General features: G+C 44.8%; 1 protein-coding gene across 5 annotated transcripts; it reads right to left on the bottom strand.

The window, feature by feature from the left end:
- Positions 1–4101: 4101 nt before the first annotated feature.
- On the bottom strand, positions 4102–14730 carry LOC136007706 (U6 snRNA-associated Sm-like protein LSm5). 5 transcript variants are annotated; one of them, XM_065665842.1, is made up of 8 exons: positions 14409–14730; positions 13319–13480; positions 12673–13020; positions 12496–12567; positions 10168–10263; positions 9916–9943; positions 9242–9314; positions 4102–5621 (listed from the first exon to the last, which is right to left on the bottom strand). In XM_065665842.1, the coding sequence occupies exons 5-8, from the start codon at positions 10220–10222 to the stop codon at positions 5589–5591; spliced, it is 189 nt and encodes a 62-aa protein (XP_065521914.1). In that variant the 5' UTR covers positions 10223–10263; positions 12496–12567; positions 12673–13020; positions 13319–13480; positions 14409–14730; the 3' UTR covers positions 4102–5588. The 5 variants fall into 5 exon arrangements, with proteins under 5 accessions (XP_065521914.1, XP_065521912.1, XP_065521911.1 ...); XM_065665840.1 differs by lacking the exons at positions 12496–12567; positions 12673–13020; positions 13319–13480; positions 14409–14730 and adding an exon at positions 12369–12487; XM_065665839.1 differs by lacking the exons at positions 12496–12567; positions 12673–13020; positions 13319–13480; positions 14409–14730 and adding an exon at positions 11415–11897.
- Between the last annotated feature and the right edge of the window lie 25 nt (positions 14731–14755).

Here is a 14755-nt window from a genome sequence, read left to right as displayed (position 1 = left end):
AGAATAGAGTCTTCAGTGGATTAATAGACACTGGGGCAGATGTTCTGATTATTTCACAATCTCAGTGGCCGGCTGATTGGCCCTTTGAAAACACTTCAGCAGCAGTAGCCAGAAGAGGAGGTATACAATCGCCTCTTAAAAGTAGTCGAGTCCTCAAAGCTATTGCACCGGATGGTGCTGTAGCTGATTTTTAACCACATATACTGCCAGTATCTGTGAATGAATCTGTGGGGTTGAAATTTGCGAACGCAATTGGATTTGTTACTTACCACAGACAGTGCAAATTTATCCTAACGGTGCCTGACCTGAAGCCCCTGCTCAAACTTGCATGGTAAACAGAAAAACCAGTCTGGGTTGATCACTGGCCTTAAAAAGAGGACAAATTGGAGCAAGCACATTTACTGGTCAAAGAGCAACTAAGAGCTGGACTTTGTTCCATCTACTAGCCCCCGGAACACACTCATTTTTGTAATTCCAAAGAAATCAGGGAAATGGCGACTTTTGCAAGATCTGCATGCAATTAATAATGTAGTGCGACCCATGGGGTCTTTACACCCGGGTTTGCCCAATCCTACTATGATTCCAGCTGACTGGCTTCTTTGCATTACTGATTTGAAGGATTGGCTTCTTGCAATTCCTTTGCATCCTGCAGATTGTGATCATTTTGCTTTTTCTGTGCCTTCAGTCAACTGTGCTGCTTCTGTGCCTTCAGTCAACTGTGCTGCTCCTGTGCAAAGATATCAATGGACTGTTTTGCCACAAGGAATGGTAACAGTGAATATAATGAATATTGAATACAGTGACTCAAAAAATTGAGATAAGAAACTACACCTTGTATTGTATGGGTTTGTCACTCGTAAAAGAGATGTTAGAGCAAGGAAATTTGCAGCATCTGCTAGAAAATGCTAAGGCAGAAGCTAGAAAGATCCTAATAACTACATCACAACGGTAGTGCTATGAAGCAGGTAATGGAACGAATTAAGAGGATGGGAGAACACCACTGCTGGGAGATTTTCTTTGGCTGTTCCCCCACTGCCACCAGCATCTTCAATGCGCTGCTGCACCCTGTGGTAGTTATACTGCTAATGTAAACCTGTATGTGCTTTGCCGTGACAGCGACCTGTTACTGGATGAGGCAGGTGAAACTCTGCATTGACGACGAGGTGCAAAGACTGAGGTTGGCCAAACACCTCCTACCATAGTCAAGGGCAAGGCTGGGTTGGCCTCTGTGTTTGTCACCAAGAGGAACCTTTTGCTCTGCTGTTGGCCGCAACCCCGTAGGCACTGAGCGGTGGGGACACATGCCATGCCAGACCTTGATGGAAGGGATGGCCTCCTCTGTTAGAAGGGGGCCATCCAGGAGGAAAGGACAGGCCAAGCAGCCTGCGGCTGGCACGACAGATGATGTAGTTCAAATCCCCTGCTCAAGCAGGCTCATCTAAAGCAGGTTTCATCACCTTCTATTCAAAAAGTCTCGTGTCAAGAAGCTGCTCTTGTGCGATTTAAGACTCCTTGAGCAGAGAAGGGGGTAAGGAAAGCCAAGGACTGTGTCTTTGGAGGTAACAGCATCTATCTACAGGTTTCCAAGATTCCCAGTGTATCTGGCCAACACATTGGTTAAATCTTGGGTTTGGAGCCCGGACATCACCGATCTGCTTTGCTTCTCCTCCATGCCATCTGGAGACTTGGTACCAATCTGTGAAGAACCGAAGCCAAAGTGCTCACCACCTTGATCGTGCAAGGGGCAAAACAGGGCAGCAATTGATTTTTTTGCTTTTGGTACGCAAGCATGGGTGTGAAGACTTTGATGGGTTTTGCTGCATGAATTTATGCTACCACTCCAGTCCAATACATGCACAAATACAGAAGTTAAAGACCTTCACACCTAAAACCCCATCTCTAAATTCTCACTGGACACCACTCTCCACTCAGATGCTTTGGGGGATGCTCCGGTGACCCCCTCGCAGACACACCGGGACGGGGCACCCCCGCCGCCGCCCCGCCACTTACCAGGGCGCTGTCGGACGGGCGCACCCCGAGGGCACGGACCCGGAGCCACCGCTCCCCAGCAGCGCTCCCAGGCGGTGCAGCTGCTCCAGGGGCTCCTTCTCCTTCCCTGAGTGCCACACGCGGCCGCTACCGCTGCGAGCGGCAGGGCTTGGAGCAACCTGCTCTAGTGGAAGGTGTCCCTGCCCATAGCAGGGGGTTGGAGCTGGATAAGCTTTAAGGTCCCCTCCAACCCAAACCATTCTGGGATATGAGTATAGGTAGGAGCAAACTTTACTCATTTGCCTTTAACTGATGCTCCAAGTATTTCAAAATAACTCTTAAATAGGTTGCTGGTTTGATTACCCTTCGTACAAAACCCTCCTTCAAATGCAGGTTTGTTCTCTTCAGATTTAATGCACGAGCAGAAACCAAACCTGCATAACCACTGAAACCAGTGCAGAGTTTCAATAAACTTCAGCAGGGTCAGAAATTGGCCTCAAGGATCTTCCATACAGGAAATGCTTCCTTCTTCAAAACTTTCCTAAGCAAACGTTAGTGATGCTGCACCACAAACACTCACCCCGTCACACACGTTCCTCCCGAGACCGGTATGCAGCTTAGGATTTTAACCATCACCGTCCTGTGTCCTTGATACAGGTTCTCCCCTTTTCAAAGCCTGCCGATAGGGAAAAGCTGCAAGTGCTACACAACCAGGCAGACTCGATGCTTCTTGCCAAAAAGATTAGGCCTTATTAAAAAATACGCCTATTGCTTATCTTTAAGGATCTCTAAATCTTGTTAGCATCAATATTTAAACACAGGCATGAAAAATGTCTTTCAACTGAATTCCAAACTCAGTTAATTTTTGGGCAACTCCCCAAGGATAAAACACCTATTAAAAGCCAACAGCAAGCCAGAAATCTCCTTCCATTTCATGTGGTAAAAAACCCAATACATGATAAATCCTGAAAAGGGGTCTAGATACTGGATAGGGAAAGCCTATATTGTTATAGTGCAAGCATACAGCTTCACAACTCCAAACAGCTGTCAACTATGGCTGCAAGTAAGCTGAAGTAGTAGGCAGAGAGGAACCATGTCCATACTAAGCCAGTCAGCCATGTAGCAAAACTAAAGATCACTGCAACCAGTGCCATCTTAAAGAAGAAAAAGCTGCAAAACCTACAAAATACAAAAACTGAGAGGAACCATCACTTTGCATGGCATAAGTAGGAAGCTATTTTAACGTGATGACTTTCCTGCTCTAAACTTTAAGCATAACTTTTACATATTTTTAAAGCCTAGGGTTATTATGTTAAATGACCTACTTGTAGTGGCACCCTAAGTGGACACCAGTGTCCACAACTTCTACAGGACAGTGCAATATGATTAAGCACTAGATTTCTAGGCAAGGGGAAAAAAACCCAAACCAGCAGTGACTCATTCCATTGAAAAGCTTATTACTTGCACTTCCAAAGCAACAGGCGACAGGGATACTGACTGCAAAGCAAGCCACATCCACCTGGAATACTTTGTATTCTCAGCTTATAGTTTATAAACTCTCTCTTTTCATATTCTAAAGGATTAACAGCATTTGGATGCACAGAAACTGTCTCTAGAGTGATGTCTGCAGACGTCTGAGTCACAAATTAAAATGTCTTCCTAAAATGTAGCAGGCTCAGCACTTCCTCTAAGTGGGAGAAAAAAGCCCCTAACCAGAAAAGGAGGGTGAGGCAATACCCAGCTTTTTTCCTAGACATAACAAAATCCTGAGGGAACAAGATGTTCATGCTATCAGAATACAAACCCAAAGACACAGAATAGTTCACCTTTCCCCCTGTAAAGTTGGTTTTGAGTCAAGATCTGCTCTTTTCCCTGGCCAAGCATGAAACCTCTCTTCAGTTTAAGACTGTTTTCAAAATCCTGAATGAAGCCGAAATCAAGTGCACACACTGAACATGTACAGAATCTTACTGGTAACAGAAAAACAACACAACACATAGTATTACATTGGCTAGAACACTTCAAGTGTTCTGACAAAAAGACTCACCTTATTGCTAGGAAATAAAGCATTTGGAGCCCCAATCAACTGATGACATTCCAATCAAATGCAAGTTCAAAGAAAAAGAGTATTTTTTTTATTGTATCAAATTAAAAAAAGCTGGAGAAGGAAATGGGGGCAGAAATGAAAACTCATTCAGGGAGTCAATGGCATAGCTTGTCACCATGCAGTCTGAACATGACAATTGCAGATATTCAGAACAAGCAAGTCCAAATACCACATTCCCTGGGAGAGAGGAGGGAGTCTCTTTCCCTTTTCACAGGCTAAAGTAAGAAGTTTTCAATGTATTTCAAGGCAAGACCCAGCTAGCAGAAGGCAGATTTTCTGACAGATAAAGCAAGGGAAAAGGATCTTCCTTGTAGTCTCTTGCTCCTGAGCCCCCTTCTTCAACTCCTCTTGTGGCGGCAGGAAGGCAAAGCATGTCCTGTCTCTGTGAGTCTGTGCCCTCCTTGTCTACAGTAACAGCAGGCACCTGTGATTCCTTCTCCAAAGACATTTATACATTGAGGTCAGTTGAATACTGCATTATGAAAGCATAAGCTGCAGTGGACATGATTTAGAATCAGTTATTTTTTTGCCCATCATGACAAAGTAGAAACGGCAATTCCTTACTTTATAGACATTCTCTTAAAGTAGCAGCTGCCCCAAACATCTGTCAAGTTTTTATATCCCAGGAGAACAGATGCAGCCAAAAGAATGTTCATTCCAAAATGACTACTCTGAACTTCACAAGCAGGCAGGGGCAGCTCCCAGTTTAAACATACACACGGCAGCTCCCAGTTTAATTAAGGATACACAGCACCACTTAGTGGTGAAAGCAGTCACCACTGACGTGGAGGAGAAGTACCACCAGCTTTTTTCTTCACTCCCCCAAACACGAACCAAGTCTGCTCTGTCTCTCCTCACTAGCCAAATACTATTACAGTGTCTTTACTACAAGAAAGTGTATCTACCAAGCAAAAGATGTCCAAGAGAGATGAACCTCAAGGCCAGTAGAGCCAAAGGCTGCTGTGTCTCAAACAGATGCATCCACTTTGAAGAGCTTTTCAGCATTCTCCAGCACTGTACCAGTTTCTGGTGACACAGCCTCAAGCAGAGTTTAATCAAATAATCCAGCTTAGTACCTGCCTGTACTCCAAAGAACAGCAATCTGTTGGCTAACAACTTGTGTTTTACATAGACTTGGGTCATAAACAAATGCAACAGATGTAGAAAAACTAAACACTGACTTTTCATTCCATCAACCAGTTAAAAAAATAACTTGCGCACTTACATAACAAAACACAGTAACTAAAAGAAAGCCTTTCATTCAGGACAGATTAGTGCATCGTTACAAAAAAGTAATGATTTCAACTTACAAAGTCAGCATCATCATTAGCAGTGCACGTTTCCTGAAGAGTAAATCCCTGTCTGTTATCAAATATCAACTGCAAGAGTGCATAAACAAAATAAACAACAAACACACCCATATCCCAAAAGCTCTATTTATATTATATTCGATATATATATATATGTCTTCATAGATGACAACTGTATCGATTTATACTTCAGGTCCTTCTCCTCCAGGAACCAGCTATAAAATAATAAGACAATTGCGTGTTAGTGCCATAGATTGAAGTTTTACAAACTCATATGTGACAGTTCTTTCTCTACAAGATTTTAGCAGATGGAGACTTCATGGTAGACCACAAAAGTGGTGTTTAGATTTGATATTATCTTCCTCTGGCAACAGAACAAATCAGTTACGGCCAGAGAAACCTCCAAAATACAAAGAATGTTTAACAAGACACAAAGGAGTTCCTAGATAAGGAACGTTTTGTGTTTTGTCTTTGTTATTCACTTCAAGGAGATTTTTTTGTCTAGAAACACTACAGCTTATTTTCAGAAAGACATAGAACATGCTCCCTTTCACGTAGGATTTCTCCAATTGCTCATTCTTCCCCAGACTGTCACTACACTAGGAAGTTGGTTTCCTCTTTTAGACTTCTATTGCTAAGCACAGCCCAAAAACCAATATAGCCTGAACCCTTCTACAGGCAGCAGGGTAAGTCAGCACAGCATTTTCCTGTGAAGAAAGTAAAGAATTTTCTTTTAAGACAACTGAACAACAGAAAAAGAAATGCAAAAGGAAAAATATGAATAAGAAGGGGATAATTTCTTTCGCTGACACATTCGTAATAGTTAGCTGAGCACTTCTAAAGACAAAGAGCTCTGCTGCTTTTGGGACCAAAGTAAGAAAAAGTCTAAAGCATAGTTTTCTTGATGTGGGAAGATGTGCCCCCAAAAGAGACACGAGATCTAATACAGAAACATATCCATGTCTTGCTGAACATCTGCACTCTAAGAATCCCCCACTTCTGTTTTGACGGCAGCATCCCACCAGTGGAACTGGATGGTAGTAGTTTTAGCCCATACAAGAAGTCAGAACACGCACTGTTCTTCAAGGATGCAGAACAATAACCAAAGCAGGAAAAGGCTTAGAAATGAAGTCAAGATGGCAGTTGCCGACACACACAGTGAGGAGGTGCAAGGCAGGTAGGACAGCAAAATGGAGATTATGCCTCATTCACACAGAGCCAGCTTGAGTCTAAGTCAGTCTTCCTCTTCTCTCCCCACAAAATTAGGAACGCCCTTATGTAGGAACTCCAGACTTTTAGAATCATAGAATAGCTAGGGTTGGAAAGGACCTCAAGATCATCTAGTTCCAACCCCCCTGCCATGGACAGGGACACCTCACACTAAACCATCCCACCCAAGGCTTCATCCAACCTGGCCTTGAACACTGCCAGGGATGGAGCACTCACAACCTCCCTGGGCAACCCATTCCAGTGCCACACCACCCTAACAGGAAAGAACTTCCTCCTTGTATCCAATCTAAACTTCCCCTGTTTAAGTTTTAACCCATTACCCCTTGTCCTATCACTACAGTCCCTGACAAAGAGTCCCTCCCCAGCATCCCTATAGGCCCCCTTCAGGTACTGGAAGGCTGCTATGAGGTCTCCACGCAGCCTTCTCTTCTCCAGGCTGAACAGCCCCAACTTCCTCAGCCTGTCTTCATACGGGAGGTGCTCCAGTCCCCTGATCATCCTCGTGGCCCTCCTCTGGACTTGTTCCAACAGTTCCATGTCCTTTTTAAGTTGAGGACACCAGAACTGCACACAATACTCCAGGTGAGGTCTCACGAGAGCAGAGTAGAGGGGCAGGATCGCCTCCTTCGACTTGCTGGTCATGCTCCTTTTGATGCAGCCCAGGATACGGTTGGCTTTCTGGGCTGCGAGCGCACACTGAAGTTGGCTCATGTTCATTTTCTCATCGACCAGCACCCCCAAGTCCTTCTCCGCAGGGCTGCTCTGAATCTCCTCTCTGCCCAACCTGTAGCTGTGCCTGGGATTGCACCGACCCAGGTGTAGGACCTTGCACTTGTCATGGTTGAACTTCATAAGGTTGGCATCAGCCCACCTCACAAGCGTGTCAAGGTCCCTCTGGATGGCATCCCTTCCCTCCAGCGTATCAACCGGACCACACAGCTTGGTGTCATCGGCAAACTTGCTGAGGGCGCACTCAATCCCACTGTCCATGTCAGCAACGAAGATGTTAAACAAGACCAGTCCCAACACTGATCCCTGAGGGATGCCACTCGTTACTGGTCTCCAGCCGGACACTGAGCCATTGACCACAACTCTTTGTGTGCAGCCATCCAGCCAGTTCTTTATCCACTGAGTGGTCCATCCATGAAATTGGTATCTCTCCAATTTAGAGACAAGGATGTTGTGTGGGACAGTGTTGAACGCTTTGCACAAGTCCAGGTAGATGACATCAACAGCTCTACCTCTGTCCATCAGTTCCATAGCCCCATCATAGAAGGCCACCAAATTGGTCAGGCAGGATTTCCCCTTAGTGAAGCCATGCTGACTGTCACCAAGCACCTTGTTGTTTTTCATGTGCCTTAGCATGCCTTCCAGGAAACTGTGCTCCAAGATTTTACCAGGCACAGAGGTGAGACTGACTGGTCTGTAATTCTCCGAGTCTGCCATTTTCCCCTTCTTGAAAATGGGGGTTATATTTCCCTTTTTCCAGTCATTGGGAACTTCACCTGACTGCCATGGTTTTTCAAATATGATGGCCAGTGGCTTAGCAACTTCATTCGCCAGCTCCTTCAGGACCCGCGGATGGATTCCATCAGGTCCCACGGACTTGCGCACGTTCAGATTTTTAAGATGGTCTTGAACCAGATCCTCTCCTACAGTGGGCCCAAGGTCTTCATTCTCACAGTCCCTGCGTCTGCCTTCTAAGACTTGGGTGGTGCGGTCAGAGCCTTTGCCAGTGAAGACCAAGGCAAAGAAGTCATTCAGAACCTCAGCCTTCTCCAAATCCTGTGTAGACAGTTCTCCCGAGAGCTGCCTCGGGGAGCCTATGTTGTCCCTAGTCTGTTTTTTATTTGCTATGTACCTGTAGAATCCCTTCCTGTTATCCTTAACATCCCTAGCCAAGTTTAATTCTAACTTCAGTGCAGACAAGCAAAAAACTCTGGATCTGCTTCTGTAGTATTTAGGAAGTTGCAGAATCCAGCTTAAGGATACATAATCATAGCATCTAATTGTTTCAGTACTGATCTACATACATCAGCACATGATAAACAAAACCTGTAGTGTTTTCCATCTGGCATCATCCAACAGGCCTCCAGGTAATTTTTTCAGAGCACATAAAGGTACATACAGCTCTCTGAGCATCAGGTGGATAATCACCAAATGACTCAACAAGCTTGTAAGCATCCAAAGTGCTGCAAACACATTTATATATACAATAATGGATAAAATCTATTCCACCTACATACTTAGACAGGCAAACACTCATAGGAGTTTAAAGCCACTGTATGAACCAGCCTCCAGAGCTGGTAACAAAACCAGTGATTCTCTTGCACACCTCAAGACCAGAAAAACATTCACCTAAGTAAAATCAGGGTCATGCTCTTTTTATTATTATTCTTTTTAAGCTGTAACATGAGCCAAGTAAGGCTATAATACCACTTTTCCAGCACCACTCATAGACAAATATGCCCTGGAAGGTATTTGAAAGTACATTATGCAATGGAATTCTCTGGAAAACTCAGCTTAAAGCAATTTAACTTAATTGCTGACAGATTTACAGGTACAGAAAATAAATGCACGCAGCCTTTTAACCATGATGACTTACCATTGTTATGTTATTTCCATTTAACAAAATCTGGTCTAGTTTTGTGATTCTTCTGCCCTCAGGTGTAATCTCACTGAAGCAGCATTAGAAAAAGAACATGAGAACATGTAACCAGGGACAATGATTGAAGTTTTGATTACAGAACTGACAAACATCTCTGCATTAAGATGACAATTGCTGGAACTAACAAAGACATCAGCCACACTGCAGCGTAACTGACCACCTGCATAAAGAAAGCTACCTGGCAACCATAAAGTTCCATTGTACTTTTCTGCTCAGTACATAAAGACACGGATTCACCCTGTAAATCTTGGCAATTTCTTGAATAGCACCTACACTCAAAATAGGTTTCAAATATAAACACAGCACAGCAAAGTAATAAATACTCATCTTTTGAGTCTGCCAGCTTTTTAAAATGTAAAGGCAAACAAAAACTGGGAAGTTCTACACACAACCCATGCAAAATTAAGGCTACAAAATAGGAATCTGATAACAAGTATATATCATGCAACAGCTACTCTACGACACGGCTGTCCTGAATAGATCACCACCTATAGTTTAACTCCAAGATATAAACTACTCAGCTGGCAAGTATCAAAAAATGTAAACCCACTTTGCTTCTAGATTTTATACAATATTTTTTCCTCAGGAAACCAAATAGAAATAATGCTTACAATTCTGTAACATCTTCTAACACCATATCTGAATACCCGGATTCAAGGAAAATAAGGCCCAGAGTTTTAAAATCAAAATACTTAGTTATTTTCATTTTTAATGAACTGTGATTCTATGTGTGAAATAAAAATACCAGAATAATACAAGCGACCCATACAAAAAGTTTTTATCCAGTGAACTCAAACCTCTTGAAGGCAATGAAGGAGCTGAAGCATAAAGCATTTGGCATAAACATTTCCAGCAAAGGATACTGACAAAATCATCAAATCCTAGAAGCGTTCCAACAATTTCTTTGTCACTCTTCATCACAATATGAATGCGGGAGCCTATGCATTTGTCCACAAGCTCTGTAAATAAAAGCAAACAATAAAGTTGAAAGGTACAAGAGACTGTTTCATAGAACAGTACACTTTTTTGAACAAAACCCCTGATACTGTGTGCGGTGGAAATGTATTTTTAAAGGCGCACATGTACTGCTAGTACACTGATACGCAGATAGGCTCCACAACTCGTTAAAGCTGTAAAGTAGGTATGCGTTTATTCAGCGCTGAGGCGTACGGGGATTGCTCCTCCAAAGCATGCGCACCTCAGTGTCATTTCCCTCTACATTTATCTTCTAAAGTTATACATATGCATTGAGTTGCTCAACACGCCTATACATATTCATGACCTATCCCCGCTTCGTATTATAATGAGTTAAAAGGTCCTTTGCGCGTGCGCAGTACCTCCTGGTGGTCTTTGGGCAAGGGTCTCAAGATGAAGTAAATGAGTCTTCCTCAGCTTAAACTTTTCACCTCTTGTCGTCACGCATGCTCTCTAGGGGTCTGGTCATTGTCCATACGGCAAAGCTGATTTTAACTGGAACTAGGTAACTGTTTCTCCCCCTTATCAGTAGCTTATGTTCTGGTACTGCATGGTAAGCATGATAGGTATTTGCTGAATGAGTGTAAGCAAGCAGTACTTTTGTTAAGCAAGTGGAATTCTTTTAACTCCCCTGTACAACCCCCTTGTACATTCGCTAAACCTCTGTATCAACGCGACCACGTTTCCGCGGCTGGAACTCTGCAGGAAGACGTTCCCTTCAGTGAGAACGCTTCAATGTCATTGAATCACAGCTTGGGTTGGAAGGGCTCTTAAAGCTCCCCCGGCTCCAACCCCCTGCCACGGGCAAGGACACCTTCCACTAAACCAGCCCCGTCCAGCCTGGCCTCAAGCACTGCCAGGGTGCGCAGTTCATGACCGCACACCGGCCGAGCACCAACGCTCGCCCCAGCCGCTCTCTGCTCCGCACCCACAGACACCCACCGGGACCCTCGTTTCCTGCAGGCGCCTCCCGGCCTCGTCCACCCCATTCAAGCTTCCCGCCAAGCGGCAGCGCCGCTCACACCAACCACAAGTGCCGCAAATACGCTCTCCCTCTTCTCCCTTCCCTCCCGTCCCATTCCATGCCATCCGTCCCGTCCCGTCCCGTCCCGTCCCGTCCCGTCGGACACCGCACCAGCGCGGCAGCACCGCCGATTACCGAGCGGCAGCAGCTGAGACGGATTGCTGGTCGCGGTGGCCGCCATGTTGGACCCAGGCCTGACCAATCGCTGCCACCTCCCGCTTCAGATGTGACGGGCGGTGCGGCAGACCCGATGAGCAGATCGCAGAGCAGTCGCTCCGCCGTTTTCCCCTGGGTAAATACACTAACCCACCCTTCAGATAGCTCTTCTTTTCGCGGGGAGTGGCAGGTAGGAGGGCTTTAATCGCTGTACGCCACAGCTGTCTTTATTTCCCCACCCAGATTTGCTCATTAATTCACAAGTGGGCTGCAGCAAGAAGGATTTTTGGAAGTCCTTTGCATATAGACATGGCTTGGAGCAAAAATCACTGGCTGTTCAAACACAGTTGGCTTGCTTCATACTGCAGCACTGAGCAACCTGCTCTAGTGGAAGGTGCCCCTGCCCATGGCAGGGGATTGGAACTGGATGAACTTTAAGGTCCCTTCGAGCCCAAACCAGTCTATAGTTAGATAAAACTGCTATTTCAACATCTAGAGCCACCGCACACCTTGTGCCCGCTGCCTCTGGAAAAATCAAGCCCAAATAAATTCCATCCTCTGCCTTAGACGGCATGAACCTTTGGAGGATGTAGAGCTGCTGGCTGCAGGGCGGCTAGCTCAGTTCTTGTGTGGTTAGCTCCCAGGCAACTCTGAATGTTCACAAAGTCAAATCCAACCTCTGGCAACAGCAGATGCCACATGGCTCCACACAGGATCACTTCACAGTGACCAGAGCAATGTGAGGACAGACTTGCCTCATAGCGAGAGTGCAGGGCTTTGTCTCTCCCTGGAGCAAAGCGTGTACAAGGTGGCAGTCAGGGTAGTTGTAATGACGGTGTAAGTTGGCACAGGCAGAGTGTGGGGACAAGCACAGAACCACAGGTGAAATGCTTGATTTCTTTATCTCACCAAACAGAGGATCCCCTGAGCAGAACCTGGGCAGAGGCACAGGCATCATGGAGCTTGATCCATGCTGGAGGATCACCGACACTGCTGTTTTCCCTGTTAGTCATGGATTCATGCAGGTTTCATTTACCACTGCGCTTTGATCTTCTCCATAGCAGGACAGAAATTTCAAGTGTGTCTCATCGGATGTCTCCAATCAACTCTACTTGCCAAGCGCAAAAAGATAAACAATTAGTATGATATGTTTTTTTTTTTTTCTACAGCCCACTTGCAGTGTATTTCTCAATGTATAAAAATTCTGATTCACCTTTCAGTAAAGTGGATTCAAATCCATTCTGTCAGTTCCAGGAATGGATGATAGTCCTTGGGCAGTCTCGTTCAGAGGAAGAGGAGGAGAAGAACCTGGCTAGGCAGGCTTACAAAATGAGTTTTCCAAGAAGTAAGCCTTGTTTTGGTGGGTTGGTTCTGAGCTGGTAAGTTGATGGGTTCTGTTTGCAGATAGACATCTGCAGAAGACATCTACATGGGCACAGGGAGAAGACCAGCAAGGGGGTGGAAAACAGTCTCTTGAAAGTGTCAGTTTTCTATTTTTGCTTGCCGTTTTTGCTCATGGAGTTTCCCAAACCACTGCATTACATGAAGTCTGACATGGAGACTGTCAGGAAGTGAAAAATACGGAGGAAAAATTAACCATTTAATCTAGAAAACAGTGTTGGCACAAAAGCAAATGGACACAAGAACTCCTTGTTATTGTTATGAAATGCAAAATGACTAATGAACTGATGAATGGACGGGGCTTTCAGCAACCTGGTCTAGTGGAAGGTGTCCTGGACTGTGGCATGGGGGTGTGGAGCTTTAAGGTCCTTTCCAACCCAAACCTTTCCATGCTTCTATGAATTACAATTACTATGGTAAGGATACAATAGATGGTGATTCTTAAGTAAAATATTTACCTCTGAGTAACAGAAGAATTGTAGGGCTGAGTTTTCATTGCTGTTTGTGAGCTATGCACCGAGAAAGAAAATACCTTCAGGAAAATTCTGAGACTTCTTTAAGAGCTCGTTAGGTAGCAGCTCTCACTTTCCTTTCTGTCTCATAAATACACGCTGTGTGAGCTGTGAAAAAACAAAATAAAACAGATTATATCAACCGGTTTTCCTACAACAGGTTGGTGTTGTCAATCCAACATTTTTACTGTTTTAGCAGGAAGGAAAATTTCAAGCAGAAAATCTAATAATTTATTTAGAGAAGCAATAAGCTATAATTATCCAGGAATATCATATACAAATGTCTCTGTAATGCAAAATCCATAGCAGGAAGAGTGATGCCAGACTGCATTTTCCTCAATGAACTGAGTATGAGCTATAAACACACACATGCATCTTTGGGGAGAAATCTCATTACTGCAGTAAACAATGGCCAATACTTCATACCCTTTTCCTTTTTTAAATGATACTAAACAGTAACTTACAGACTAAAACTAACAAGAAATCATTCACTTGCCAGAGCTGGATTGCTCTTCATAGCTTATCCTGTGTTCCTTGCAGTATATTTTTTCTATAATGGCACTTCTGTTGGAGCTGAGGAACCATATGTAATTATATGCTTTCCTGTTATAATCTGAGCCTCTGGGTACTGTGCTCATGTTGAGATTTTAAGCATTATTCTTTTACAGTTCTTTCAAAAATAATCTCTTCCTCCAATTTCCGCCAGAGAATCTTAATAATTCAAAGCCCAGTCTTTACCAAATGCTGTTGATTGATATAAGCAGAACTGAATCATAACACAGGTTAAAGAGGGAGGATGGCCTGAGTGCACTATGATTTTAAACCACACTAAATTTTCCTGTGCTCTTGGACAAACCTTTGAACTGTCTTTCTAGGGTAGAGAGTCATAGAACGGGTTGGAACGGACCTTAAAAATCATGTAGTTCCAATCCCCTCCCATAGGCAGGGATCATAATATATACTTTGCGGCAGAGCAGTGCTAACAGAAGAAGCTTTTACTTGATTTTTCTCATTTTCAGCATCCAGACTGACAAACCTGGACAGAAACCATCCCTTTTGCGCTGCCATTAACATGCACGGCTGGAAGGATGCAGCCGAGGATGTGCTGTCCTCTGCGCTTCGGGGGAGCTTTCAGAGATCTGCTCAAAGAAGTAGACCACCACCAAGAGGAGGCACCATGGTGGGACCAGGACTGGCGAGACGGCCGCAGCGACTCCACTGCCCGGCCTCCATTATGCTCTCCCGGCCGCAGGGTAACACGCAGCCGCACGCCCTGGCAGCGATTTCGATGGGCTCAGGTTTCCTCCAGGGTGCCCAGCGCAGCAGCACCGAGGCACCGCCGCTCCCCGGCACACGGCCGCGGGCACTTCCTGAGGGGCCGGG

The sequence above is a fragment of the Lathamus discolor genome, chromosome 2 (genome assembly GCF_037157495.1).
Source record: "Lathamus discolor isolate bLatDis1 chromosome 2, bLatDis1.hap1, whole genome shotgun sequence".
Lineage (NCBI taxonomy): Eukaryota > Metazoa > Chordata > Aves > Psittaciformes > Psittacidae > Lathamus > Lathamus discolor.
This window is presented reverse-complemented; position numbering and strand designations above follow the sequence as displayed.